This window comes from Falco peregrinus, chromosome 5 (genome assembly GCF_023634155.1).
Source record: "Falco peregrinus isolate bFalPer1 chromosome 5, bFalPer1.pri, whole genome shotgun sequence".
NCBI classification, from domain to species: domain Eukaryota; kingdom Metazoa; phylum Chordata; class Aves; order Falconiformes; family Falconidae; genus Falco; species Falco peregrinus.
Genome location: NC_073725.1, coordinates 101102889 through 101130888, shown reverse-complemented (window position 1 = coordinate 101130888; position 28000 = coordinate 101102889). Strand labels below are relative to the sequence as shown.

General features: G+C 45.8%; 2 protein-coding genes across 4 annotated transcripts; one reads left to right on the top strand and one right to left on the bottom strand.

Moving 5' to 3' along the window:
• Positions 1-103: 103 nt before the first annotated feature.
• KCTD6 (potassium channel tetramerization domain containing 6) lies at positions 104-8374 on the top strand. 3 transcript variants are annotated; one of them, XM_055804533.1, is made up of 3 exons: positions 104-263; positions 5643-5751; positions 6968-8374. In XM_055804533.1, exons 2-3 carry the CDS (start codon positions 5725-5727, stop codon positions 7652-7654), a joined length of 714 nt encoding a protein of 237 aa, XP_055660508.1. In that variant the 5' UTR covers positions 104-263; positions 5643-5724; the 3' UTR covers positions 7655-8374. The 3 variants fall into 3 exon arrangements, with proteins under 3 accessions (XP_055660508.1, XP_055660507.1, XP_027649351.1); XM_055804532.1 differs by lacking the exon at positions 104-263 and adding an exon at positions 270-412; XM_027793550.2 differs by lacking the exon at positions 104-263 and adding an exon at positions 881-5320.
• A 1034-nt stretch (positions 8375-9408) lies between these two features.
• ACOX2 (acyl-CoA oxidase 2) lies at positions 9409-27756 on the bottom strand. Its single transcript, XM_055804520.1, has 15 exons — positions 27618-27756; positions 26704-26990; positions 25357-25519; positions 23097-23248; positions 22425-22532; positions 21582-21701; positions 21008-21123; positions 20496-20668; positions 19202-19364; positions 18314-18504; positions 17060-17221; positions 15962-16067; positions 12924-13141; positions 11060-11192; positions 9409-10121 (listed from the first exon to the last, which is right to left on the bottom strand). Exons 2-15 carry the CDS (start codon positions 26861-26863, stop codon positions 10059-10061), a joined length of 2028 nt encoding a protein of 675 aa, XP_055660495.1. The 5' UTR covers positions 26864-26990; positions 27618-27756; the 3' UTR covers positions 9409-10058.
• Positions 27757-28000: the final 244 nt, after the last annotated feature.

The window sequence follows — 28000 nt, the reverse complement described above, 5'->3', positions numbered from 1 at the left end:
GACGAGGCCCCGCCTCCGCGCGCCCAGCCCGCGGCTTCGCTCCGCCTCCCCGCTCTCGCGAGAACCGGCGCGGCCTTTGCACGCGACTTCCGGTCCCCCGCAGCGGCGGCCGGGACCGCCGGGGACAACCGCGCGCCCGCCCTGTGTTGACGGGGAGGCGCATGGCTCGGGCTCAGCTGCCACGCCCGCGGCCGCGGCTTCGCCCCCTGGGGACAGGGCTGCCCGCGCCGGGTCCCCCCCAGCCCCCTCGGTGACGCCCTGAGGTGAAGGGGGTGTGGCTGCGGCGGGGGGCGGGGCCGTACCGGGACACACCCTCGCTCTGTCCCCGCCCGCGGCGGCGGCTCAACTCCGGGCTCGCGCTCAGTCGTCCCCGCCGCCGCCGGGCTCTGCCTCAGCGCCGGGAGCTGCGCCCGTGAGTGCCGGGCCGCGCTGCCGCGGGGCTGGGGGCAGCGGGGCCGAGCGGCCGGGACCTGCCCTGCTCCGCTCCGGGGGGGCGCTGGGGCGCCAGGGCCCGGACGCGGCGGGGGGGCCCGCGGCCGCTGTGGGGCAACGCGTGAAGGCGGGGCACGGGGGGGGGGGGGTGAGGGGCAGGGCGTAGGGCCGGGCTCCTGGGGCCTCCTCGCGACCGGGGGGGCTGCAGGACCGGGTGCTGGAGCCCTGACGTTAGGTTGGGGATGGGACGGCCGGTGCCTGGGTCCGGTTGGCGGCTGGGCAGGAGGAAGGAGCAGGGAGGGTGCCGGGGTGGCAGCCCGTGAGGTCTGGCAGGGAGGGCCCGGGGTCCGTGGGCTTTGCCCCGCCTGGGGAGGGGATGGATCCCCCTGCCCTACCCGGAGGGGAGGCAGAGCTGGGACGGTGGTTTGGGGTGGGGGTGAGGGTGTGGGCTCTTGGGTCATTTGCAGGGGTGGGGATACAAATGCCTGGGTTCATTTCCAGCATCTTTGCTGAATCATTGTGATCCTGGGGAGACTTCTTCCACCGTGAGCTCGCTGGCTCCTCTGTGATGGAAACTAGCAATTCCCGGTTTCTGCTGCCGGCCCGGGCCCCTCTCTGCCTGGGCTCTAGGAGGGATTTCTGCCCCGGTCTTGCTGTGGCTCCGCGGTCCATATATGTGCTGAGCCCCACTGGTGTGTGCAGGGAGGCTTAGTATTTCTGACATCTGCATTCCTCCAAAACTGTTTGGAGGCACGTTTCCACATGGAGACAACTACTGTTTAGTTTCACAGAAGCAAAATACAGCATTAAAACCCAAAGGTTGGCACGAGTGCTGAAAGCCTGGGTACCTTGGGTTGCTTCAGCAACACAGCGCCGGCAGGACCGGGCTAGGTACAAGCGTCTTCCTTTGGCTCTCGTGAGAGGAGGGCCAAAGTGATTTTGTGATGTGGGCTCTTCAAACAAGTAGCAATTAAAATAAAAGTTTGGAACCTGGACTTAAACCAGGATGTCATAGAGCTCCTCAGGGGAGGTAGGGAAACTTTAGGAGCTTGGAATTTATAGTGAAGCATTTACACATAAAGGAGTGAAAATGCTGAGTGGCTGGCATGAGTGGTTTTCCCTCCTGCCTGAGGTGAAGACTAAATACTAGTGAAAAGCAAGAACTAAGTTAATTCTAAATAAGCTGTATTAGTCATTATAAACTTGACATGTACAGAAGGTGACAGATGCTTTTCTTTAGTGAAGCTGATCTGCTGAGTTCCCAGAAGGTTCAGTACCTGGTTGTTTTAAGAGCTTACCTCCTCCTCGCTCTCTTGGTTAGGGTAGCACAGTGCTCGAGCCTCATGGGTTTGCTCTGCAGTTTGTCATCTTGCTGTACAGTTTGGTGGAGTACAGTCATCACTGGTGCTAGCTTAGTTTTTGTCAGTACAAGTGAGTTACCGATAATGATTTACAATAAAAAATTGCATTTCACATGCCGTGACTGGCTGGGGAATAGAGATTGTCCATGTACAGCGTAACTGTACAGAGGGCAGGAGTTTGTTCTCATCTTTGATGATCTAAATGTGAAAGGCTCACTAAGTGGGTGAGTAGCTTGAAATACCGAGTATGTATATACATATATATATATATCTGTATAAGTAGCTTTGCTCTTTATAATTTTTCAGTTGCCATTGGTAGAATTCCTGTCAACTCTTATATTGACCTAGAGATATAAATCTAAGGTAACTGTTGAAGTTAATCAGTTTGTGTGGAGCTTAAACAGCTTGTGTTGTAATATAGGTACCAAACTGTTAAAGACTAGCGCCACAAGTAAATCCTTTAATTCTTTTGTTGGAAAAACTAGATGAAAAATGTTCAGAGCAAATCAGGTGCTGCCTGCCTCTTTAACTTTTAACTGTTAGGTGTATTTCTGCTGCTCCTCCTTCAAGTAACTGCATGTGACAACCAGTGCAGTGATTTTCTCCAGGTGCAGTGTGTAGCTTTTGGCCTTGATCAAATGCAGTGTGGTCCCAGCTGGCATCTCCTGGCCTGTGTGTTGGTTCACAGATGCAGATGTTCAGCTGACTCTTACTTGTTTTCTCTGCACTTGCAAAATAGTTGCACGTTAGCAGCTCTGCTCCGAGAGAAGCCCTGCTGAAGTTAATGGGGACTACCTGCTGGCAGTAGCGTTGCTGGTAAATAGCCTAGTAATCCTCTAGGTCATAACATATGAACTAAAAGTGAGCATTTTCTAAATGCAGGTATCCAATTTTGTATATTAAATGTATAAAATGATGACTGGAGTGCTTTTCTTCAAAGGTACTTGCTTCTCATTGTGCCTTTCTAGTTTTGGATGTGCTTGGTGCTGGGCTACAGCAGCAGCTGTGATGACTGCGTTAATGCTGTGTATCTTCTCCCCGCTTGCAGAAGCAGATTAACGAAAGTAGGGCTGTGGTTTGACATGATCAGTGCACTTCTGCTCTCAGCAAAGAATGATATCCTGTTTGGCTTAAATGGTGTCAGCAGTTGATGTGGCTGAATTTCATCTAAAATAAGTATTTCTTTTGGTTATTAAAGGTAGGTTGTTTTGGGAGCAGATGACATGCAGCTGTATATCTGCTAGCTGAATGTGAGTAGTAGCAGTGTTAGCAAGGCTGTCCCTGGGTGCTGTGTGTTGTGTGAAACAGGGACAAGAGCTGGCTTGAGGCTGCCTGTCCCAGGGTATGGATGGAGTGAGTGTCTGCCCACCCCCACTGATGCATCACTGTATTTCATTCAGGAAGAATTTAAAGCGTCGTTGAAAGGGTGTATGTCCCCACCCTTCTTGTGATGTGGTTTGCTAGTCCTTATCTCGGGTTGTACCTGAACAGAGCTATTGTTGCCTGTGAAGTTGTCTCCCCAGCTGATGAGGGAAGCAGCAGGCAGTTGTGATCACACTTGGACATTTTAGGATGGCTTCCCAGTATCATCCCTTTGCACTGAACATCTCGCTCCAGCACCAGCTTTGCCAGGGGTGCCTGTGTGTGCCTAGTGATTCAGGGTCCTTACACAAAAATCAGTGAGATTTCTTGATGCCACTTGTATGTTGAGGGCTGGGTTTGTTTAAGCTAATTGCTGTCGTAAATTATTCACTCCGGTGTTATATAGCAGTGCTGTGATCAAAGATTATTTCATGCCTTTGTACAGACAGGCAGTGTCATCTGTTTCTTTCACTGATAAAGTCTTGATTCATCTGTAGCGTGGACTTAGATGCTGACCAAAATAACATGGTGTCTGTCCACCAGTTTAAATAATTCTGGACATCTGTCTATCTCTGAAATATTCTGAATGTATAATTCCGGTTAATTTTATTAAGCAGCAGATCTCATCTATCATGATTTCTAGTGCAGTTTCTGGCTGGCTGCATAGTTTCATTTTCAAGTGAATGTTTTCCTTGAATATCAGAAACTGGTACCAGTCTCTCCTATGGTTTTAATGCATCTGCATGTTATGCTTGACCAGAATGATGCTTGTAAGTGCTGGAATTTAAAAGATCTGGGCTATTGATGAACAGTTAAGAGCTTTACTTAAGTGATGATTGCAAATAAAGAAAACTTGAGTGAATTAACTTCTTGATTTGTGAGCAGTTAAAAAAAAATAATTACAGAGGCTGGCAAAAGAGCTGGCATTCCAGGTTTATCTGCTGTTGGGGTGTGTGTTGTATGCTTTAATGTACTTTCTTGAGGCATGCTCTGTCTAATTTGTAAAAATAGGATCCTGGTATGACTAGTTCTGTATCTTAGTATTCCTTACTCTTCTGTTGTCTGACCTCACTATTTTCATATACCGATTTTGTTTTTTCTGGTCTTTAATACATCTGAGATGCAGCTGAGGCTGTGCTTGTGCTGCCAGCCCCCAAAGGCCTGACTTGCTGGATGCTGTTGTGCCCAGGCTATGGGTTTGTGCAGGGTAGCAGAGCCCAGAGAGCTGTGGCATGTGCTGCCTTGTTCTGTGGTGAATGAGACCATCCAATCTCATTAGCTAGGAATGAGAGGGGCAACTGATCTTTTTGGTTGGGAATAACCTGTGACCCTTCAGTTGTTTTGGAATGTAGGGCTCTGGCTCGGCTAAGTCTTCGTGCTGCTTTTAGCTGGGTGAATGCGTGTTGAAGTTTGCTAGTAAAGAGGATGGGAGCAGAAGTCCTGGTAACTGTGTGGTCTTTAAGATGTAAAAATAAACAAAGCTGAGAAGCTGTACCCTACTTAAAACAGACTGACCTAAATTTTCAGCAGTTCTAGCAGAGAGGCAGGCTCTGTGTAGGGATAGAGGCTTAACGACGACTGGTTTCCCTCTCCATACATTGCTTGACGTGGTTGAGAGGCCACCTTTGGAAAATCTCCACTGGTGTCTAGGGTCATTTGCTCCCACCGCTCCCCTCAAGTTGCACAACCCGGCCTGTGGATTTCCCTTGTTGTGCTTGTGTGGAGAGAGTCCCCTTGTTTATGCAAGTCAGCAGTTCAGTGGTCTTCTGGGAAGTTACGGCCTGAACCGCTCCTCAAATTGCTTTTGTCGAAGCGTTGTTGAAAGCATGTTTGATGTCCTCTGGCTTGTCCCTAAAGAAATTGCTTTGGAGAATGCGTATGTGTCTCTGAAGTCCATTCATACTCTTTGTCTGTAAGTTAATGTTCTTGCTATCAATTGCAGTTCTCCACTACTGAATTATTAATTCTGCAGTGAGATTTTTTTTTTCTTCTTACTGTTCATTGACTTTCATGCTTGATTTATTCTTCTGTGCAGTTTTGAAACTGGAGCATGGGAATTTTGGCTAATATTAATGGAACACATGTATGACTTCACTGGTGGTGGCCAAATAAACTTTTTAATTGGAAAAGGACATCCGTCTTTCAAAGTACTCACTGTTTCCCAGGTGAAAAGTAGTCTGTTTGTGAACGTATATTATCCTCAGAGGCGCATTGCTTGTTGTTTAACAAAACTGGGATGATCAGACAGCCAGTAGAGTGATTACCCATGTGCTCCGGAGGCAGTCCTCTGGGTAGCGTGAAGGGAGAAGGAAGGAAAAGCACGTTTGTAGATTCTCCTGTTAATGTGGTTTTGTAGCTGAACGTTCTCCTGACAGAGAGCCTGCCTTTGGTTAGAAAGCATTCCTTTCAGTTCTTATAGGTGCTGATGGTCTGCCCTGTTTTGTTCTTTATTTTGTTTTTTTTTTGTGTGTGTGCTTTTTCCTGCAGGGAGATAATAGGAGGTGAATCGTGTATCCTTTCAGCAGCCTTCTGTTAAACTTGGAATACCACAGTTCAAGCAATTGAACAGATGGATAATGGAGACTGGGGATATATGGTAAGTGAGCCTGTGTAAGTGTGTGCTGTGCAGTACAACTGGGCTTTCAAGATCTTGCGGAAAGAATCCTTACAGATCTGTCTTGTGTAGATCCAGAGCTTCAGTCATGTGAGAAGAAAACCTGTGCAGGTTACAACAGCTTACTTAGGTTCTCTGAAGTACTTCGTCTCGCATGCTATTTGTGGGGAGAGCTCAGATTCGTATTTCCTAGGTATGGTCAGTGAGTACTTAACCGATGCCTTAAGCTCACTGTTACCGTTTTCCTAACACACAAAGACTGAAAATAGTGTGTGATTCCTGCGTATAAGTTTTAGGACTTTGTCATTTTATTTATAAAGAAGAGTATTTTTCCTTGTAAACTCTGTCTCAAACTAGACAAACGCACATTATTTTTCTCCTCTTCTCTTTCTCTAAACATTCTGCTGCCATGCATATGTCTCTTTTCTCTGGCTGGCCTCGGTCCTGGTTGTTAGGGTTGGTGGCCAGATGGGATTTGTGTTCCTTTCTCTCTTGCTTCCTCATGTGCTATTTGGAAGCTGATGCAGACTGGTTTGTGCTCTGCCCCCCTCTTCTACACAGCATGCTGATTTGCTAATAAATGTTGCTTTTTAGAGTTAAAAGCCGAAAGTTCTTTTTTGTTTGCTTGTTTTAATGATTCCTGTTAACCAGAGCGTGGATTATTTTGATTGTGAGCTCTTGGTCCTGTGTCTAAACTTGCGCTGTCATCCTATTTTGAGAGAGAGAAAGAGGCTTAAGACTTGTTCAGCTGATTTTTTTTTTCCTTTCTTTTTTTTTTTTGTTCTAGAATGAGAGACAGATTGTGAAAGTAAGGAACACTGATGGGCCTCATTCAGACTAACTTGTTCTTCAGGAAATCTCTCTGTTCTCATTTCCCCATCTGTAGAATAGGAAAAAACTTGTTGCCCAAATGCAAAACTTGCTTCTGTGACAGTAGCTCCATTGTTAAGATTTCTAAAGCATTCTGGAAATATGCCTTCTGAATGTTAAGTATCATCCTGTCTAGTTGCCGGTTGTGCCTTGTTGCTAGGTGGCTTGGATTTGTTCAGGTTTAGATGCTGCTTAAAGGCTTCAAATGGAAGAGGCGTGATTCTCTCCACAGCCTGCACTTTTCAAACAGTATTTACCGTGTGTGTCAGTGAGGTGATCGAATCTTCTTGTGGTGGCTTGATAAACTCTGCAATTTCTCTCTTTCTAGATGACTGATCCAGTCACGCTAAATGTGGGTGGACACATGTATACGACATCCCTCACAACTCTAACGAGATATCCTGACTCAATGCTTGGGGCCATGTTCAGGGGAGACTTCCCCACTGCCAGGGACTCTCAGGGCAATTACTTTATTGACAGAGATGGACCACTTTTCCGTTATGTTCTTAACTTTTTAAGGACCTCAGAGCTCACTTTGCCACTGGACTTCAAGGAGTTCGACCTGCTTCGGAAGGAAGCGGACTTCTATCAGATTGAACCGCTAATTCAGTGTCTTAATGACCCCAAGCCGCTGTATCCCGTGGATACCTTTGAGGAGGTGGTGGAGCTGTCCAGCACCCGGAAGCTTTCCAAGTATTCCAACCCGGTGGCTGTAATCATCACGCAGCTCACTATCACGACGAAAGTCCATTCGTTACTGGAAGGCATTTCAAACCACTTCACAAAGTGGAATAAGCATATGATGGACACCAGGGACTGCCAGGTTTCCTTCACTTTTGGGCCATGCGATTACCATCAGGAAGTGTCGCTCAGAGTCCATCTCATGGAGTACATCACAAAGCAAGGCTTCACGATCAGGAATACCAGAGTTCATCATATGAGCGAGCGTGCCAATGAAAACACAGTGGAGCACAACTGGACTTTCTGTAGATTGGCACGGAAAACAGATGACTGATTCTGACTCCACAGGAGCCGCTTGGTGATTAGCAACTTAATTGGACAGTAAACCCAAGAGAGTCTGGATTTTGACTAAAGCAACAATGTGGGCTTTTTTTTTTTTTATACGACTATTTATTGTTTATCAGTAAGGACTGGAGGAGTTTCGTTCTCTAGCAGCTCTGTCCTTTTGTCCTGTTCAGAAAAAAACCATGCATGTGCCTGTTTAGTCAAGACACCTTTTTGTTTGAAAGAGGGAGTCCGAAGAATTAGTACAATAGGGTATTTTGTGTCATTAACACAATTCTCTGACTCGACTTAAAGTGCTAAAATTACCTCCGTTTAAATAGTTTCTAATTCATCTAATGCTACGACACTGGGAGCAAGAAACAAAATGAGTTTAAAATGCAGCTGGGGAAGAGCTGCTATCATGTAGACTAATTTAGTTTCTAAATAAACAAACAGTATTGTAATATTATAGGAAAACAAATCCACCCTTTGAAAGTACTTGATAAGTACAGTTTCTTACAGTTATGACAACTGTTTCTTTCTATGCATATAAATCAAGCAACCAAATATTATCTGTAGCCATGGAAATATGATTAGAAATATTTATATTGGATTCTAAATGCAAAATGTCCCTGTGGTAGAATTCATATTTTTAATGCCTGGTGCAATATTATTCCCAAGTGTAATGCCTGCCAGCAAGAAGCTAATAAAAATGTGAAATACAGAATAATATTTTGTATTTTCTTTTTGTCTTCTAGAACTCAAATACTTAACCAAAACCAAACAAAAAAACCCCACCTGAACCCCATTTTTCTGTGCTGCAGAGTAGCTGAGATGCTCTGGTAGGGCTCCATTCTCCTCTATTACTGATGTACTTTGTTCCTTTTTATATTAATCTGTTGAGTCAACTGTCCTCAGCATTATAGAAAAAGCTTGTGTTTTGAAAAGTGCTTTATGACTAAAAAAATGGCAAGTATTTGTACTGGCTAAAGGGATAGGGTTGGAGGGAACACGGAGCCTAAACACTTGTATCCGCTAAGTAGCGTTATCTGGTTTGTCAGCAATTTATCTAGTGACTTACTAACGGTAGGGTGCTGGTTCTGATGATGCTCCAAGTCAAGGGAGTCAAGTTCTGTGTTTTCAGTTGATTTTGTATGGCCATTTCTGCTTGTCTTGGGTGCTCCGCCATAGTTATTAATAGAATTTCTGGTTATGTTCTAGCTTGAATGCTTTGGGGAATAAGAGAGTTGATACCCACTTTGATGAATGGATCTTGTTCTCCTGTGAAGTTCTTGTCACAACTGCCTGTTGCAAGTCCTTATCACAACTGCTTCACACTGGGCTGTGCAGACCACAGCGTTTTGGGGATGTAAGAGGGGGTCTGGATTTCTGTGGTGGTTGCTGGTTCTTGAAGATGAGAGCTTTCAATCCCATCTCATTCAAAAGGCCCACCCTGGGTGTATTTCTCTGTCATGTTTTCTCTCCCCCTCTTCATACATTACAGGGTTTTTGACTTTTGTAGTAAGAGGCAGTAAGAGCTTTATTCTTCCTTTAAGGAGGGAAAGAAAAGCTGAACTGATGGAGCTCAGGAAACGTGGTTGTTTCTTTCCTGCAACACTTGGTAAGAAATATCTGTGTTAACTGGCATTGAACTATAATCACAAGATGTTCTTTGCAACACTTCATTTACTAGCAAATTAATGACTGGCCTGGATTAGCCTGCCCTTTCTGTAATTACAAAGTATAATAATTAGAGAAGCAGTATTCCAAATAATACACTTTATTGGAGCCTGAGATTTATAGAAAGACAGTATGAGCGACTATTAATGGGGAAGTAAATTCTGCAGGCAGGAGCTGGCATCAGCTTTCTCGGAATCTTCATTAGCCAGGAGTACTCCACTGCTGAGCAATGTAACAACTATTTTAATTGTCCAAACAGATGTACTTTGTAATACAAATTTTGATTTTTTTCGTAAAGTTTGGGTTTCTGGGTTTGTTTTTTTTTTTTTTTTTGAAGGCACTGTACAGTTTCACACACTGTAATTGTAAACTCACTGAAGGGGAGCTCATAATGTGGTTTGGATTTTTTTTCCTTAATTGTCATATAGTGGATTTAGAAAAAAGAATAAGAAAGCCAGATGGCATAGTTTTGATGCTACTGGGACACTTCTGGTTAGAAAAAGGCAAACCCTAGGTGATTTTCAAGTAGATTGCCTCATAGCAGTGGGTACCACTCAGCTTTGGCTTCTGTCTGATTAAATGCAAATGACTGGCTAAGCATCTTGTTTCACACTTGTTGCAACTGCAAGTAGTAACTGATTATTAATTTTGATTAGTAACTACTGATGCTTCATAAATCTACTGCTGCACAAAGAACAGGAGGAAATGTGCGGTGTTCACTTAGATCGTGATCTTCATAATTTTGATAGCGTGTTGTGGAGAAGTGGCTTCAAATACCTCTCGTAGGCTGGGCTCATCTATTCAGAAAGAGAATGTGGAAGGGAATTAATAGTAATGAAGAAGGCAAACACCAATTTTTTTCTTAAGAATGATCTCTGAAATACAGAAAGCTAGGCTGTTTAAAAAAGCCCCACAAAACACAACAAAACCAAACCACTGGCTACTTCTGCCATGTGTAAGATCTCTTTCCCTATAGCATGTGCTGTCCTTTATAACCAATACATAACACTCATCCCAAATGGGACAGCATACTATTTAACTTCAAAAAATATGCTTCAACTTGAATGTTTGCTGAAGGCGAATTTTGTGTTCAGCTGTAGTTTCAAAGGGTTGCTGATTACTACAGTAAAAATCTCACTTAAGGCAAAATGAGTTTTCAGACACAGCAGTAGTTATTTACATCATGCAGAATTTTACATTACTCCACAATATGGACGAATTAAATGAAAGTAAAGTGCTGAAGACCATGAGGGATGAAATTGCCTTGTTTAACATTTATACGCTTTCTGGTTAAACATACTGTTAAGAAAAATTTAAGTATTGCACTAGTAAAAGTACCAGTTCTTGGAAAATACCCTGCATTTAGGGGCTCTTGCAGCCACCCAGTGTTGTTCCATAATTGTAAAGTATGTAAACAGACTTTTGTGTTACCTTGTTTTGTACAATGTAACCTCAGTGATATAAGTTTAAAAACTAAAACCACATTGGTGGCAGGTGACCGTCCAGCTCCCTGGTACAAGCTCTAGTACTCTGGGGGCTGGGAGGTTAAATGCCTGAGTTAAGATTACAGGTGGCATAACTGGAGTATCACAGGTGATTGTTCAGACTGAGATACTAAGAATTAAAAGCTCTTATTCTACTTGCTTTTATCTGAATTGCTTTTATTAAAAGAAAAGCAAACAATTTCTGCTCTGGTTAATGCAGAAGTTGCCTGGCTGTAGTCCAGCATCCATACCTGCTTGTTGGTCGGTGACTTCTGAGCCCACTCGTAAAGCCGTTGGTAAACTTGTCCGTCGTAACTGCCAAGCGCAGAATTCAAGCTCTTATCTGTGAAATCAAAAGCGTCCACTAGTGGAACGGCATCCTTCCTATGGAGCAGATAAATGACATTTGTATTACTGAAGTGAGTATTGCTTTGTAAGGGCGGCAAATAAGTCAAAGGTAAACTTGAAAGTCAGTTGTCCAGGTTCTTCAGCCTAAAAAGCCTGTGCCAGTCTTCCCTCTTGCCTGTGCTGTAGGGAAAATCCTGCTTGTTTCGATTCCTCAGAGGTGTGTCTACTAATGCCCTGAGTTGTCTGTGCTGTTGAATGGGTATATTCGCGGGGTCTTGTAACCACCTGGGCTCCATCCCTAATTCCCTAATTTAGGACTCAGTCTCATGTCAGATGTTTTCTCAGCAGACACTGCCAGTTCTTTTGGCCTTTGCTGTGGTTTTTTTTTTTCCTTTTTTCTTACGCTGTATGTGTTTGTCTTACAAAATGGAATAAGGTTGCTACTAGATTGATGTGCTTTGCTGATCTCCAGCCTTCATCTACTCTAAAGTATTTCTATTACCTCATCAAGGGGTGTCGAGGTGTTCTACTCGCTGCTGTTCAGGGTTGCTTTGTTCTTACAGACACAAACGGCTCATTTATTTAGCCCAGGGGCCAATTTGGCAGCAGTCAGCAACAGATAGCTAGAGTGTAAGGACAAGTATGTAATGACAGCATCTTCTGAGCAAGAGATGGTTTCTTTTTCCTTGTTTTCCCATTTTCCTGGGTGTAGGAAGTCATGCTGGCTGTCAGTCATCCCTGAGGTACAGGGATGCAAAGTGGTTTGCATCTTCCAGTTCCTTTTAGGAAAGGGCTGCTTGGGCGTTTGGGAAAGGATGGGTTTTTGCTACAGACTGGGAAGTGTTTGTATCCTTTCTACTAATTGTAAATAACTGACTTTTAATTACCCAGTAAACACCCACTCCATTCTTGAAGCCTGTTAACAAGGCATGGACTAACACAGAGAAGTGGCAATGAATTCCAGAGACAACAGTGGGTTAGGTTTTTGAAAACATCATGTTAAGCTTATTGCTTAACCTTGAATTCTGTGATCAGTTCTGAAAATGCTTGCTGTTCGGCTCAGTCCTGTTCAGCTCTCAGTTATGGTGTATTCTTATTTTTTTACCTTTCTAAGGTAGCTTAAGTAGAATTTTACGTACAGTTGCAACTCACTACTTTGCACCATAAATTAATCTTAACAAACAGCACTGATCAGTGGAAGATGAACCCTTCGTCAAAAGGCCTTAATGAGTGTTGTGGTGAGTTAAAACCTTAGCATATCTCAGAATTCACATAGGCATAACTGGTCTCAAGCAGATGCATCTGAACTAGCTGTAGGCAGGATTGTTTGGGTACCAGTTGCAACTCAGCCATGGCAACAGTGTAGGCTGTATTAGCTGTGGCTTAAGCAGGTTTTGCAGCATATGATCGGTTGCTGTGGCTGCCTCCTGCCAGTGCTGCTCTGACTACATATTATCCTGCTTTTGCGCTACAGCAAGTGGTAGAGTGTTCAGGATTTCTTGATCTATAATTTAAGATTTCATGTTACAGAACTTTAATTTAGAGATTGCAGAGGAGCTGGACACTTAGGTCTGTTTTGCTGTGAGAACAAGCTCTGTGTAGATGTTTCAATCAATTTCGAGTGCTGGCAGCCAACGAAAACAAAAACTGAATGAGGTGAATTGGCTTTGGAAATGTTGCCATCGGTACAGCAGCACCATTTTATATCTTTCACAGGGACAAACTGAATAGCTGTGTATTTCCTCTCATGCTAGAGCAGCTGCTCACCGAACAACAGCCAGGAGGTCCAGGTATGATGCTGTGACCATGTCCATTTGAGCTCCAGATATGTATCCGTCATGCAAGAAGAGTCCTGCGTTTGAGAAGATCCCGTGTAATGCAAAGAGGTCACAAAGATGTTTCATAATCTTCTGGATGCCAGCCTTGGTCTCAAGTTTTTCCACGGTTTCTACAAAGTTTTTCACTGTGATGTAGTGGCAGTGAGCCTGGAAAACAAACACAATCAACAGTGAAAGCACCTCAAAACACTTTTAGTAGGCTAAGTGACTCAAACGTTCTTGCAAAGAATATAAAACCTTTTCATTTCCATGGCACTCTTCCAGTCTGTATTCTTTGTATGCTGGTTGGCCAGGCCTTTTGCATTCATGCCTTGCAGCAACAGTAGAGAAGAATTGGGGTTGTAAATATTCATCGCTGTGGTATTTGTAAACTCCAGAAAACCGCTTCAGAAATCATGGTAGTACTTAATTCTAAATATTTCTGGTGAATACCCCAAAGAGTTTGTGTGATGGAAACCACTGGAATGCGCTTGTGTTGACACATAGCAAGTGAATCTTTGTTACACATCAACAGGAGAAAACTCTTCCACTGAAGACCTTGGGCTCATGTCATATTGGGCTCGGTGTCTGTAGGGCTTCAGCTCTGAAAGCATCCAGAACAGAAGGACGACAAAACTTACCTCTCGCTTTTGTGGGTTTAAGTAAACTGATAATTTCTGGGTCAGCCACTAGTAGAGTCTCTTAACTGCCACGTTACAGGAGTACTAGCTGAGGTCCACAGCAAATGAAGCAGGCTGACTCCACCTGTTTGTGGGGGTGACTCCTGTCATGCTGACATTGCTGTGGGTGGCTGGTGGTGTAGGTATCTGCATGAGTTCGCTCCCCTAGTTCTCCTGCCAGCTGTGGGTGTAAGCATGGCACACCTGCACTGCAGCTCTTCCTTGCTGGCATGGTCAAGCGGTGGTGGAGGCCAGCGTGGACTGCAGAACCTGCCTGAGAAGCTGGGTGTCTGCTCAAGCAATGAATCCTTGTGGAGTCTGCAGCAAAGCCGTACCCAGTGCCTGAGCTGCTCGGCTGAGAGCTGGCAGGCGTCAGCTCATATCGCTGCTGTGCCAGTCGTGTGGGTGAGTCTCCGGGGAAGGTGTGGAATATGAAGTAAATACAGAAGTGCCCCAAGAAAGCAGCAGGCTATCAAGGTTTTAATGTTATGGGGGAAACTCAAGGGCTTGGGTGACTCTTCCTGAAGTATGTAAGAAACTTTGGGGGCCCAGATCCCATTTCCTAAAGAACAGCAGCACAGTCACTACTGACAATACTACACCCAGCCCTCTGCATGTGTTAGGATCTTCAGAAATAGTTTCTTTCCGACTAGTCCGGTGTCTAGGTTCTCCTTCTCACTTCTTAGAGCGAGCTCTATTCCAGCTCGTCCTCTAACATGTGGTCTCCCCTGCTCTTCAGTCTGGAGACCTCAGCCATGAGTGGGAGGAGAAGGGAATGGCTTCTTCGGGTTTGTGTGCAAGAAGCACTAGTCAGCCTTCTCTAGAGGTAATCTGAAATTTTGCTTCATTTTCATTCCGCTAAAAATACATTTACATTTAAACAATTTACTAGGAAAGTAATTTTACAAAGTCACTTTATAGGTGGTTTTCTTTAGTTTTGAGGCAGTTACACAGTTTTTCTGCTCTTTTTTCAAGCTTACAGTATTGAATACTTGCTGCTTCCACTGAATCTGTGTAATTGAAAATGGGGGTGACGCAAAGCAGACAGGTGACCACAAAAAAATGCTGCTGCTGAGATCAGGTCTTTGCTCCCTTACTCAGTGAGTTCTTGTTTGGAAGGATTATGATCATGCTTACTAATATGAGTGGATTAGTGCTTCCAATGGTTTTGGAAGGATCTCTGCTGTTGCTGAGAAAGAATTTGACTTGTCAAGGACTTTGTCTAATTTACTGACTACAAGGGGGCTATACCCTACTATGAAACCACCAAGATGGTATCACCACAGTTAGGTAGGGTTCCTTTTTCTTTGTCAGGGGCTTCTTGCTAAGTCCATTTCAATTTGGATTGGCTCTGGCTGAACAGTAGATTACAGCAAGATGTTTTTCATTAAAAATTGAATGAATGTTAAAGTAACCCATGGATCTGTTTAAAATTTTCCTTTCCTCGGCTCAGGAAGGAAGGAAGGAAGGAAGACCTTCACCATAATTGTAGAGGAATTGCACTTAATTGCATACTAATTGGAGATTCTAAAGTATCAGTGGTTTTGGTTTTCATTTAAATTTAGGGCTCTTCTCCCCTCTTGCTTTCTTTTCAGCTTAGTTCTGTACTAACTAACCCTTGTTTTGTGGAACAGATGCTGCTGTCCTGATCCCGCTTCAGCTGAAGGCATGCTGGTTGCCTGTCTAATCCATGTGAACTGGAAATTGGTTTTGAATCTTACTAACTTGACTTCAATTTGATTTTTCTTTCAGTAGTAATTAACATTGCACTTATCACTGCTTTTTGTTGTTTTCCCTGCAGTTAGCTTTCCTTGTAAGTGGTACATGTAAGGAAAACCAGGCATGCTTCACCTTTGCTGTGACTCCTCCACCAGCTTTCAGTAGGCTTTGGGAGGCTTTCTTCTGGGAGCCAGAAACACTGCGTTCTTATAAAAAGATGAGCGTTAGCTGGAGATGGTGGATTCTTGTTGCAGGGTATGGGAGGTCTGATTCTGCCAGTAGTGGCACCGTAACAGTGCATGGCTTTTTTTTAATTGGGTTTGGTTTTTTTCCCCCTCCCTTTCATTTCTACTCCCTTTAGTCTTTTTTCCAACTGGCCTAGTCAGATGGCAAATTCTTCAGATCAGGAGTTGTTTCTTACTACGATTTTCCCAGCATGCAGACCACAGTGGTGCCCTGGTCTTTGTGGTGTCCCTTAGATACTAACAGAAAACAAAAACAGCACTGAGACTTCAAGCTAATCATGCTGTTTCTGTTGCATATTGTATCATAAAGACAGGCATCAAATAAACAGATAAATTTTGCTAACCTTCGCAGCCTGCGCGAGCTGCACTGTGCACTGGTTCCATGCGTCGTGCTTTTTGACTCCAGACTGAACCAAGTCCTGTAGTTTAGCTGCTGTGCTGCTTACAAGTCTGGAAAATTATAAAAGCATATTGTGTATGAATACAGTAGCCCACATGCAGTCATTTCATACTCGTGTGTGATCAAATGGCAAAAATGGCATTTCTGACATTTGAAGTTATCCACACTCAGTATGAGTAAACTTTAGATTATGCAAAATCTAAGTACAAACTGGGAGAAGCACCCAGACCACCCTGGACTGAAGGATTTCTACCTTCTCAGCTTCCAGAGTAGTTTACTAGGGGGTCTGCTGAGTTCTTCTTGGGTTGGGTGTGTGTAAGGAGAGTTTGCAAAACAAAATAAAGTGGTGATAATATTGGACTGATGTTACATTATGTTTCTACTTTTCTACACAGGTAGCCAAATCCCTGCTCCCATTGAGACTGAAGCTTTTGGAAGAATGGCGCTGGCTCTGTTTTTACACTGATTTGAATGACAGCAGGGTTGTCCTATCCATTTACCTGGTTTTTAGAGATGATGCCTATATGGCCCATGACTGTGCATGCAATACTCATGAGAACGCTCATGATACTATTGTGTTGAGTAGCTGAATGTGTAGTTGAAAGGCTATGGGCAGAATGAGAGGCTCTATGTTTGCTGTGGTAATTGAAAACAAACATCAGTTTCACAGGTATGTGAGATTTTAACTTCATAGAACTGCACAGGATACAGTTGCCAGAAGGTTTTACTGGATGGCAACTCGGTGATGTGGTCTGGAATTTACTTTAGTGCCATCAGCTCAGGATAGAATCAGCTCCGTGGATTATAGTTGTTTGGTAGCACATGGCTTAAAAACTTCTGATGTTCTAAATGTGAAAGCTTCGTATTGAACATTTGATGTGGCTGTTAATCCTGTGTGAGTCTTCTCTTTCAGGAGCAGATGGTGTCAATTCTTGTGTAACTTGTGTTATTTTACCTCCCTTCAAAGCAAGGAAGAAGGTGAACTCCTAACACATTTCTGATGTCAAAGAGAGAAACCCTGTCCCCCGTCCTCCGTACTGACCTGACTGCCATGTGTTGATAGGCCTTAGTGTAAATATCTGGACAGAGAAAATCCAACTTGTTCTTGGCTGGACACTTCTCGGGTTTCACTGCAGCCAGGTAAGTGACAGATGGCGGAACAGGCTGGCCAGTGTTGGCTGCCTTGAAGCATTTAACCAGGAACCTGGGAAGAGGGTAAGAATCAGAGCCGGGCATGGTTGTGATCCCCACGCAGCAAATGGTCATACAAACAGTAAAGCGGGCTTGGGTGTGGAGCAGCAAGGTGTGACCCACCCCATCAGTGGTCCAGAACTGGACCCAAACAAGTAATGACCTTTTGTTTAGCATGTTATTTGCGATAACCTAATCTGTGATGGGTCTCAGGGGTAGCCTGTCTACTGTATTTAAGGGTACAGCAATCTGTAGTGATGAATTTTTAGGAAGAAACTTGCTGTGGCTATTGGCAGTCTCAGCAGCACAGTCATCATATACATATCAACTTTGCAGCCTGAGTCTTAATGCTGCTTTGGTCTTACCCTCTGTGGTCTCCAACACACAGTCACGTTGTGTTAACAAACCTAAGACCCTTTCTTGGAGCTAAACATGTGTCCAAGGAGCATTCCCCATGCGCTTATGTTTTTTGACACCTCTTGACCTTGCTATTTATCTTGCAAGAAGAGGCAATAACGAATGCAGAAGTGTCTGCACACAAGCAGAGCTATGTGGTAGCACCTCTGTCCCTGGGAAGTGTACTGGTTTTCTCCTTCTAGTAAAACCACGCGTTATTAAAAGTTCAAGCAGCTGTGGTTTCTTTCTTCTGTATTTCTTCTACTCTGGATAATCAGCAGTCTGTTTGTTTGGAGGAGAGTGGTGTTCTTGGAGCATGACTCATCCGCTTTGTGTCCAACAACTTTGCCTTCTCTGAATCAACCTCGCACACAAAGTAATGCTATTGTGTTACATTGGTTGCTTAACAAAAAATAAACTGCAAAACTTGTATAGCAATGCTTTTGCTGCCCTACTAGGCAAAGAGGAAAATGAGGTTATGCAGAACAGCACCTGCATATGTCCCAAAAACAAAAATAGAGAGATAATCCGATTCCCATGCACCTCCATGCCTGTTAGACAGAAGACGTGAATAGTTTATGTCCTGAGCTGTATTTTTAGAAGGTGCTGTGAGAAAGGAGTAGCTGGTTTTACTGGTTTTGGAGAAGAAGTGGTAGAGGTTGAATAAATGAGAGGGCAGGCTTTTAGGTGAACACATTTGAATTGTTACCTGGCAGTTTGCAGGAGCAAAATGGTGTTCTCCCCTTCATAAATACAAGAGGCAACTATTTTAGTATACAAGGAAGGGAGTCCGCTCAGCAAGGAGTACCCATGTCCCCCGCAGGCCCGGAGGCAGATGTCCACTGCTGAAGTGCAATACTGAGTAACCAAGGCTTTAAAGCCTGAAGAAAATGCATGGAGCTGTTTGGGGGGGAAAAAATTAATTAAATAAATATATATTAAAAAAATGCAGGGTGTTAATAGTGGAAGTGTTCTAAAGTAATCCTCAGATCAAGTTTCCTTTTTAAATTTTGTGCCATTTCTGGGCATGAAATCCCTGTCAGATCCTCCTTTGCTTGTTGGTGCAGCACCCAGCTCCCTGAGCTTGACCTTCAGTTTCTGCCTGGGATGCTGCACACCCTCATGCTGGGCACGCTGTGGTCAGTTTATGCATTTTTGGTTTCTCTCAACCAGCAGTGGCTTTGGCCACCCTTGTTCAGAGTGTTTTCATTTCAGGCTTCCAGTTGCAAAATCTTATGTTCTATCTAAAAGTAACATTTTTGGTTTTGGCTCAGAAGTGCGTATTTGCATGTGCATTCATAGATGAAGTTGTGAAATAACGCTTTGTGCCACCAGGTACTTGGAACAAGGCTTTTACCAAACAGACATGCTTTTCAAGGACTTTTCACTCTGCAATAGTTCCCCAAAACAGAAAATTTGGGGCGGTGAGGCAAATGCTGTTGTTCACTGGTTCTGGACCTAGGACACACAGCTTGATCTCAGTGTTTCCTCTTTCTCCAGTTACCTAGGGGTAAGAGGAATGCTTGTCCAGTTTGCTAAAATACTTTGATACTGAGAGGTGAGAAATGCTGTACGAGCTAATCCTGCTGCAGCTCACCTCTGGCAGTGTGTCAAAGTTCTTGTTCTGGATCTCGCTGTACGCCTTGTTGAATAGCTCCTGCAGGTAGTCGTTGATGAAATGAAAGGCATAGGCTGCTGCCAATGGGGGCAGCAATTTCTCTTGCTGAGTCTGGTAGTCAAGGATTTTTGCTTCTTCTTCCCTGTTGGAAGACAGCTGATGAAGTAGGGAAAGTGTGGAGACAGGCGTAGCTACTGTTAGTTTACCTACTGCATAATGAAAAATGGCATTTTTCACTACCAAGCAGCAGTGTGTGAATGGGACTGAGCTGATGTCGTGGCGGCAAATCTGCCCAGCTTGCTAAGGCTGTTAGAGAAACAAGTCTGACTAGGAAAAAAAGTGTGGGGTTTTTTTTTTCCTGCTGTGTTGGTGAACCAGCCTAACAGTAGAAAAGGCTCTGTGCGTGCAGTCGGTACGGAAGGGGAACAGGGACTGCGGGAGAGGAGGAGGATGAAACCTTCAAGGACAGCAAGTTGTTAGGTGCTCGAAGGGAGGTGGTGGCACTGCACCCTGAAAAACTTTTGCTTTTCAAACTGATTCTTTGTGGCCCTGGGTGTACATAGGTTTTCCTGGACATATTGAAGTCTATAAATTATTTTAAGCTTTCTGCGCTTTTTGTGGATGTTCTTTGCCACTTTTGCTGTGGTTAGTACATGCAGGACTTCAAATGATGGAACTGGTTATTGCAGCAGTTCAGCATGCTGTGCTCTTGTGTTTGGTTTGCGTTTGAACCAAACCACGATCTCATTAGGCTCTGCTTGCTTTTGAAAGAAGACTGAAGTGGAAATTTTTGAAATCCATTCAAATGAAAATATCTATATAAAAATTACAGGGATTCTTACCAGACTAATAAAATTCAGTGTCACAGTGTGGCTACTGGAATTGTGGGTGTTGGAAGGTATTCTAATGTCGCACCCACTCATAGGGTGCTACAGGCTAAGAATTCGGCAACTTGTCTGCTTTGTCTGGATTCTGCTGAGTTACGGGATTACCATGGGTGGGCTAGTTATAAGAAAATTAAGTTGCCTGTGTGAACTGCTGAACTATTCCAACTCTGAAATGTATCTTAGAAGGAACAGTAAACATTCTGCTGTACTTTGACTGAAGCTCGTTCAATGTAAATAATGGGGAAGCATGTTTGTAATACCCTATCTGGGCCAGGACATAAGCCAGTGATGTGCTGAAAGATAAGATGAAAAGCTGAAATACAGACTGGTGTGGGGAACGTGGTGTACTGTCCCCTTCCCACCACTGTGGACCTGAGTGGCATTACCCAGGCTTTAACTTGGACTGCCGGCGAACCACGGAGTATCGGATGGCGATGGTGCAAGCTTTCATTAGAGGTATTATAACTTCATCTGCAATCAGGGAAATGCGCACTGTAGTCATTGTGAAATAGTTAATCTTCTGTGACCCCTGTCTTACATAGGTGCCATCTGGTTGAACCTAGAGCAGAGAGAGGATGTTAGGTGCCGCTTTCTTCAATACACAGTACTAGGATTGTTGTGTAATCTGTATGCATAGAATAAAACGGACATCAAAATCCTTCAATGGATGCAAACTTAAATATTTTTCTGTGTGACGGATGAAACATAGCCGTTTGAAAAGACGAAACTTTTACTGCTTCTGGCTCAGATAGGTTCTGCCTGCCCTGTGAACCCTAACCTCTGAACATGGAATTCCTGACATGGAGTTTCATTTAGGATTCAGGTAACCTGCCCTTGGTAAACTGCAGAGACTTGTGAGAGTCTCGCAGGCGAGTCCATGATGTGAGTCCACACATACCTCGCAAAACTTGTTCAGCATGTTCTCCCTGGGGATGCGCACATTCTGCAGCATGAGGTAGCCGTTGTCAATGTGCTCAAAACTCATTTTGGGACCGATGTCTCCTGCAATTATGCCTGCAGTAGAAGAAAATATAGCCTGCTTACTTCTACTTGAACTTTTTTCTCCCCATTTTGGGTCAGGCTGGGGATCTCAAAGGAAGGGCACGTTCAGCTCTGCCTCTTTCCAGCATGGGCGATCTTGCTTGAGGGATGAAACAGGCATTTGAATGCCTTGTGGTAGTTTGTTTCCGTGATCCATCTGTTATCGATGTTGGCCAGGATCAGAACTGAGGTGTTAAGGCAGAGGTGGTTAGAGCAGCCCAGGCTTCTGGTTAAGAAGAAGGTTTGGTCTGGATATGCCTGAGGATACATTAAAGCTTCCTTTAGGTGAAAAATTGGGGTTAATGATAACTGTGCCTTGGGTATCTGTCTTTGGTTTTGGCAGTTACAACTCTCCCTGGGCTCAATGTTTTAGAAAACATTTAAGAACAAAATAAGCAGAGCACAGTGCTGCAGTGTCTGGGGTCATTTACCTGGACAGAGTGAATGGTCCTGAAGGCTGCGTATCTGCACAATGAAGGGATGCACGCCGTAGCACTTCCCGTGGACATACAGCTGAGCAAAGACCACTGTGTGGGTTGCTGACCTTCCCACTGCAAGAAGAAAAACAGCCCCATTCCCTTAAGACAAGGTTTTCACAGTTAACAGCAGCGCTCATTGCGTGTTAGGTCTTCCTAATATATGGGTCAGCATAGGTGTGATCCACAGTTGCTGGAAGCTGGAAATCACCTGCATCTGTGCCCTGAGCCTGCTCTTGGCTCTCAGATGTTGTGTTATCCTCCTGCCTCTGCTGCTGCCCGTGAGGCTTGGATAAACAGTTTGCATCAGCAGATGAGAAAAAATAAATAGTTAAAGTTCATACTGTGCTGAGAGAGTGGGAAGTGCTGTAGCTGTTCGAGTAACTCCAGTTATTTTCTGTGAAATACCTTCCTGAAGGGAGCCATGAATTTCACATGAATTCTTTATGTCGAGACTGGCTGATGACTTGAATCCTTTATGCTGATGACCTCCCTGCAGTTTTTGGTTGTCTGCCTCTTATTTACAAAGAAGAGAAGATAGACTGCTGCAGCAGCAGGAGTTTCCCTGAGCGAAGTTCTCCAGCCCTGCCACCCAAGGGCTTTTGATAGGTGGTGGTGGCTCCCTTCTGGCCTTTGAACTTGTACAAACCCCTTTGGTCTCACTTGCCTCCCAATATGTGCATCCCTTACTGAAGTCCTCTGCTAGCACCTGGCCCCCAAACACAGAGCTTGACCAGGCAGACCAAGTAACTGAAGGAAGCAAATGAGAAAAAACAAAATGTTTTGTGTGATACTTACTGTCTCCAGGCCACCACTTCATGGCAGAGATCTTCGGTGTGTTCAGTATAAACTCCTGCGTAGTGGTATCAAAGACCGCTGTTGTTTCTAAACCTTGAAGGTACGTTCCTTAAGAAAAAAAAGCAAAAACAAACAAGAAGAATTCCTGGTGTATCACAAGGATGGAAAGAGTGGAGGATCCCTGGAGGCTGCTGTGGGTATTACCAGGGTTTTGTGGTTTACCCTCCTGATGAGAACCGTGGCACAATGCTCCCAGCAACCCCACACCATCTCCTGCAAAGATCTCTTGAGCCACATGGTACTCGGGCAAGCTGCCTGGTTCATGGTGACAACCACCAGCTTGGGCAAGCTGCCTGGTTCATGGTGACAACCACCAGCTTGGGCAAGCTGGTTGGCTGATCCCCTCCACCGATGGTGAGTGCCTGTTGTCTAACCATGAGCTTTCATGCTCACTCTGTTATTTTTTCCACATTGGAGATGCACTGGCTTTGGTTTCGCCAGCTTGCAGAGGAACACAGAGGACATCAACCTCTAACACGCAAGTGGCATTTACCCCCACAGCCACCCCTGCCCCACTGAAGCAGGGACAGCTCGACCTGAAATCCCCCAAGAATCTGGGGTAATTGAAGCCTTTTGTCCTGTGGAAATGCCGCGTTTTCTTTGCAGCCTTACCATGCCCCAGTTCAGTCTGGGCGTAGCTTCCAATGAGCCGATACTCGGTGGCGAGAGGAATCCATTTGGTGATCTGTTTGTCGGAGCCCAGCACTGAAATGCTTCTCATGAAGACACGGTGAAGGAGAAAGGCGACATCTCCTGACAGTGCTCTGCAGAGAAGGCACAAGGGGTATTTTTATATGGATGAAATTCCAGGGATGTGATGAATGAGGCAGTGACACGGTGTCGATCACCAGACAGTACCACCTGCTGCCCTTTGATTTCTGCATTGTCATACCTTGCCCAACATCCAGCATCAACACGGTATTGCAGGAAAAGTGCTCTTCCAAGCTGCTTTTGTTCCTTCTTTTGTAGCAGTTTTCTGAAGTGTTGCTAGCTCATTATTTCACTTGCTTTTGGAGGAATTATCTGTTCTGAGTAACAGATGCTGAGCTCCTAAAAACACAGCCCAGCTCCAAAGCTCCTGTGGCTCTGATAGCTCGTGAGCCCTTTGTATCTTTATTTTACTTCACAGGATTTCTTTCCCGATTACTTCAGTCACATTTTGAGGCTGAGCTAAAACCCCCCCACCTCCCTACCTTAAAAGATTATTAAAAATAATCTTTCGTAGGATGGGGACAAAGCTTTTAGCAGGGCCTGTTGCAATAGGACAAGGGGTAATGGTTTTAAATTAAGAGGGTAGACTTAGACTAGATATAAGGAGGAATTTTTTTACAATGAGGGTGGTGAAACACTGGAACAGGTTGCCCAGAGAGGAGGTGTCCTGGCTTCAGCTGGGATAAATTTCTTCTTAGTAGCTGGTGCAGGGCTGTGTTTTGGATTTGGTGTGAGAACAGTGTTGATAGGACACTGATGGTTTTGGTTGTTGCTGGGTAATGTTCATACTGAGTCAAGGGCTTTTCAGTTTCTCAGGCCCTGCCAGCGAGAGGGCTGGAGGGGCACGGGAAACTGGGAAGGGGACACAGCCAGGACAGCTGACCTGAACTAGCCAGAGGGATATTCCATACCATAGGACATTATACTGAGCATATAAACTGGGGGGGAGAATTGGCCAGGGCCCGCTGATCACTGCTCGTGGACTAGCTGGGCACCGGTCAGCGGGGGTGAGCAGCTGTATTGTGCATCACTTATTTTTTTTTTTTCTCCCTTCCCTTTGGATTTTATTTCTCTCCCCTTCTCCCTCCTTTTCATTATAATTGTTATTATTATTTTCCCCCCTCCTATTTTATTTTAATTATTAAATTGTTCTTATCTCAACCCTATAGTTCACATTCCTTTCTGATCCTCCTCCCCATCCCTCGGTGGGGGGCAGGAGGGGGAGTGAGCGAGCAGCTGCCTGGTACATCATTTCTGGCTGGGGTTAAACCACCACAGGTGGTAGATGCCCCATCCCTGGAAATGTTCAAGGTCAGGTTGAACAGGGCTTTGAGCAACACGGTCTAGTTGAAGATGTCCCTGCTCATTGCAGGGTGCTTGGACTATTATTACCTTTAAAGGTCCCTTCCAACCCGTACTGTGCTATGGTTCTATGATTCCAAGAAATATTCGGAAGTTACTTTGAGTGTCAGCAGTGATTTGTGCAGGTATTGCCCTTTTGAGTGACACTTTTGAACTTGCGCCTTCTTACTGGGTATGGAACCCCACCAAACGGCAACAGCAAGCCAGTAATTGATTTAGCAAAGGGGGAAAGAAGGAGGGGCAAGCAATTAAAATGTGGACCTCAACCCCATGCAAAGTGCTAAGAAATTTTTTTAAGGAAAGGATTGTGAGAAATACGTTATTCAATTTACCTACAAACTAGGGTGTTGGTTTGTTGTTTTTTGGTTTTTTTTTTTAATACAGTATGGGTTTTCTAGATAGAGAAAATGTCTTTAATTTAATGTGGAAGTCAGTAATGTAACTGAAACAGCATTACTTCCAATTCTGCTTATACATTTTAAAATGTCTGATGGGTGCTCTGAGAGCTGTAGCACAAGTAAGGAGCGTGCTGAAGTGGAAATATCACACTGGGGATGTGAACTGCTGTGATCTATCACGCTGTACCCATGTGCTGCTCTTTGAGAAGTTCCCTGCCATGTATCATCATTTTCCCTTTTCCCGAGTGTGCTGCTAAAGTAAAAACCTGCAGCACGTTTGTATCAAAACCTTATCTGTCAACTGTTGGCCTCTCCCAGCCTTTGCTAAAGCTGATTCTTCTTGAAATACACAACTTCTAACAAAAAAACAGTTGTACATTAAAAAGATTAATAAAAATCACCTGTAAATGTACTTAAATTCAGGTCCATTCTCAGTCCATCCCATCTCGTGCATCTTTTTCTGGAGATGAACAGCCTTTCTGACTGCTGCTTCGTACCTCTCATTCTGGGTCTGGAAATACTGGTTTTCTCTGCTAAATACGGGGTCAGATTCAATAGCTTCGACTGCAAAATAACACAGAAGAGTTGGTTCTCCTGGGCCTGGGGAGGTGCAGGCAGTGCCTCGAGCCCCACTGGGGAGGAGCGGGCAGGACTGGGGTTGTGAACAGTGATGCTGTGGCTTTTTAGGATGACTGCAGACAAGTTTTATTTTGATGGTGCTGGCTCTGATGGCTGTCAGGCCGAAGTCGGAAAAGCAGCAAGTTTGGGGAAGGAGGAGGGGAAGGGAGCCAAGTGGGCCTGGGAGAGGGGTCTGTCGAGTGGAAATGGTGACCCTGCAGGGTAAGGCACCGTCCCTGGTCAGGCTGTCGGAGATGACTGCGTGCCTCAGGCAGAAAATGCCATAGATCCTTCTGTCTCTAATTGCTGTTTCAGTGCCCTGACAGCAGCAAGAGCTGAGGTTAGCTGGATTTTGTGCAGAGGGTGGCTAACAGCTGGAGCTGCTGGGTGTCCCGCTCGGGACTTTACCAGCCCTTTGCAGAACTGTGAAGCAACTCTTGGGCTTGCTCGTTTTGTCAGCCTGAACACTCCTGCTGCTCCCTTTCTGCCTTGAAACCTTGAGTCCAAGTCCAATTACTTAAAGTTATACTGAACTCCAGTTGCACCGTGAAGTGTGCAAAGCCCAGTGGCCTGTGCTGCTTTCATTTGATAAAGAGTATAATACGGATGTAGTTACAGAGACAAAAGAGGATATTCTTTTTCCCTCTGTTCCTTTGAGCACACAGTCCTAATTTGGGATACCCACTGTAAGTGAGAGCAGTTCAGCCTGGCTAAGCCAACCTATGCAAGGAATTCCCCACCTGAATGAGCCTGCCCAGGAGGGTCACTGGCTGCAGTTCACGCCTGGCATGCATTGCCGAGCAGCAGCGCTAGCCCCCATGCGCAGCCCCCTCCCACAGAGGTGCTCGCTCGCCTGTGCAACCCTCAGTCCTTGTATTCCAGTTTATCCAGACTTGCCAGAGATACTGGGCATGGGAGCAGGAAAGGGGAAAAGCTTCAGATAGCTGGGGGGGGTGGGGTGGCTGCAGAGGAGCTGTGTTGATTGACACTAACAGGGAACTCCATCTCCACACTCCCACTTTTTTAAAGAGATGGGTGATAAGCAAATACCCAGCAGCGCAAAGCGCACCATGCTGCAAAGGAGGAGCACAAGTAGCGGGACAGCCAGGGGCCTCATGAGGCTCACTCACCCACCGCCCTCCGAATCCGAGTGTGCTCCGCACCGCCATCCAGCCAGACCGTGAGCTTTTCCACGCTGAAGGAGGCCGTTTGCCTCTCGCTGGCAAGGTCAGGATTCATGCTGCCGAGGACTGAGCCCAGTGAGGACTTGCTGGTCTCCAGCAGAGCCATCCTGGAAGCTGCGTGGCTCTAGCACGGGCCGGGGCTTGCTGGGCGCTGGGACCTTCCAGTGGGTGCTGGGCGAGGGTGTGCTGGGTGTGCCTCCGGCACTTGCAGCGGGTTGGCCAAGGTGTTGTACCTGTACAGGGGTTGTGTGAATATTTAGGTGCTGCCTTGTCCCCATTGCAATAATACAGACAATGAAAATTTAGGGCACGTTTAAGAGCTCAAAATGCGGGTTTTCTGATGTGTTTTAAAACATAACTATTGTCGTTTAACCAGTCTGTTCCTGATATTTTATGAAAAGTTACTGCTGGAGTATCCCACAGGTGTGTGTTAACGTGCCTGGCCCCTGCGCCCCAGGCCGGCCCCCCCGTCCCACGGGGTCCCCGTGAACCACGGGTTCGGCTGGCATCGGCTGCGACCCGGTAATTCCCACGTTAGCAGGATGTGGGCAGGATACTACTAATAAGAAAAACCCCGTGGTATCTGGAAAACAAAGCAGGCTCTTCCCTTGACGAGGCTGCCGGCCTTCCTGAACTACTTTTTAATACTCCAAGAGATTTCCACTCTGGAAGCTCCTGTCAGCAGTCAGCCGTTCCTCCCGCCCCGGTTCAGAGCCCGGGCCCCGGCTGCCCGCCGGCCCGGGGCAGGGCGGCCCCACGGCGGGACCCACCGCCCCCGCGCTGCCCTTGAGCGGCCGCGGGCGCAGCCGCCGGGAGGCCCCGGGGCCCGGCCGCCGCGGGCGAGCGCAGCCCCCACGTACCTGGCTCCTCCGGGCGCCCTCCGGCTGGGCCCTGGCTCCGGGCGGCCGCGGCGGGACCTTGCCCGGCCCGTGGGTGTTCCCGGGGCGGGCGGGCGGGGCGCGGGGGCCCTCCCAGGGCCGGCGGGGCGCGGGCGGCAGGGCGGGCTGCGCGTCCAGCGCCCGCTGAGCGGCACCCTGCCCTTCGCCCCCATGTGTCATTTTTGTGGGTTTTTTTTTTTTTGGTGTGTGGTTTTTTTGTTTGTTTGTTTGTTTGTTTTTTCAGCCGGCCCCGGGTTCGCCTGGCTGAAGGTTTTCCCAGCTGCCTTACGGCGCTGCTATGGCACTGCCTGCGGCCCTGCTGCGGCCTGCGCTGCCAGCCGGGACACAGGGGTGTGCTGTGCAGG

Bases quoted from the DNA above. Each gene is read 5' to 3' on its own strand.
- KCTD6 (XM_055804533.1), top strand. From the start codon at position 5,725: ATGGATAATGGAGACTGGGGATATATG. The intron at 5,752-6,967 runs GTAAGTGAGCCT...CTCTCTTTCTAG, and splicing joins ATGGAGACTGGGGATATATG to ATGACTGATCCAGTCACGCT.
- ACOX2 (XM_055804520.1), bottom strand. From the start codon at position 26,863: ATGGCTCTGCTGGAGACCAGCAAGTCCTCACTGGGCTCAGTCCTCGGC. The intron at 21,124-21,581 runs GTAAATGACCCC...CTTCTACTGCAG, and splicing joins GGACCATTCACTCTGTCCAG to GCATAATTGCAGGAGACATC. The intron at 10,122-11,059 runs GTATGGATGCTG...CTTTCTGAATAG, and splicing joins AGTCACCGACCAACAAGCAG to ATGAGCCCAGCCTACGAGAG.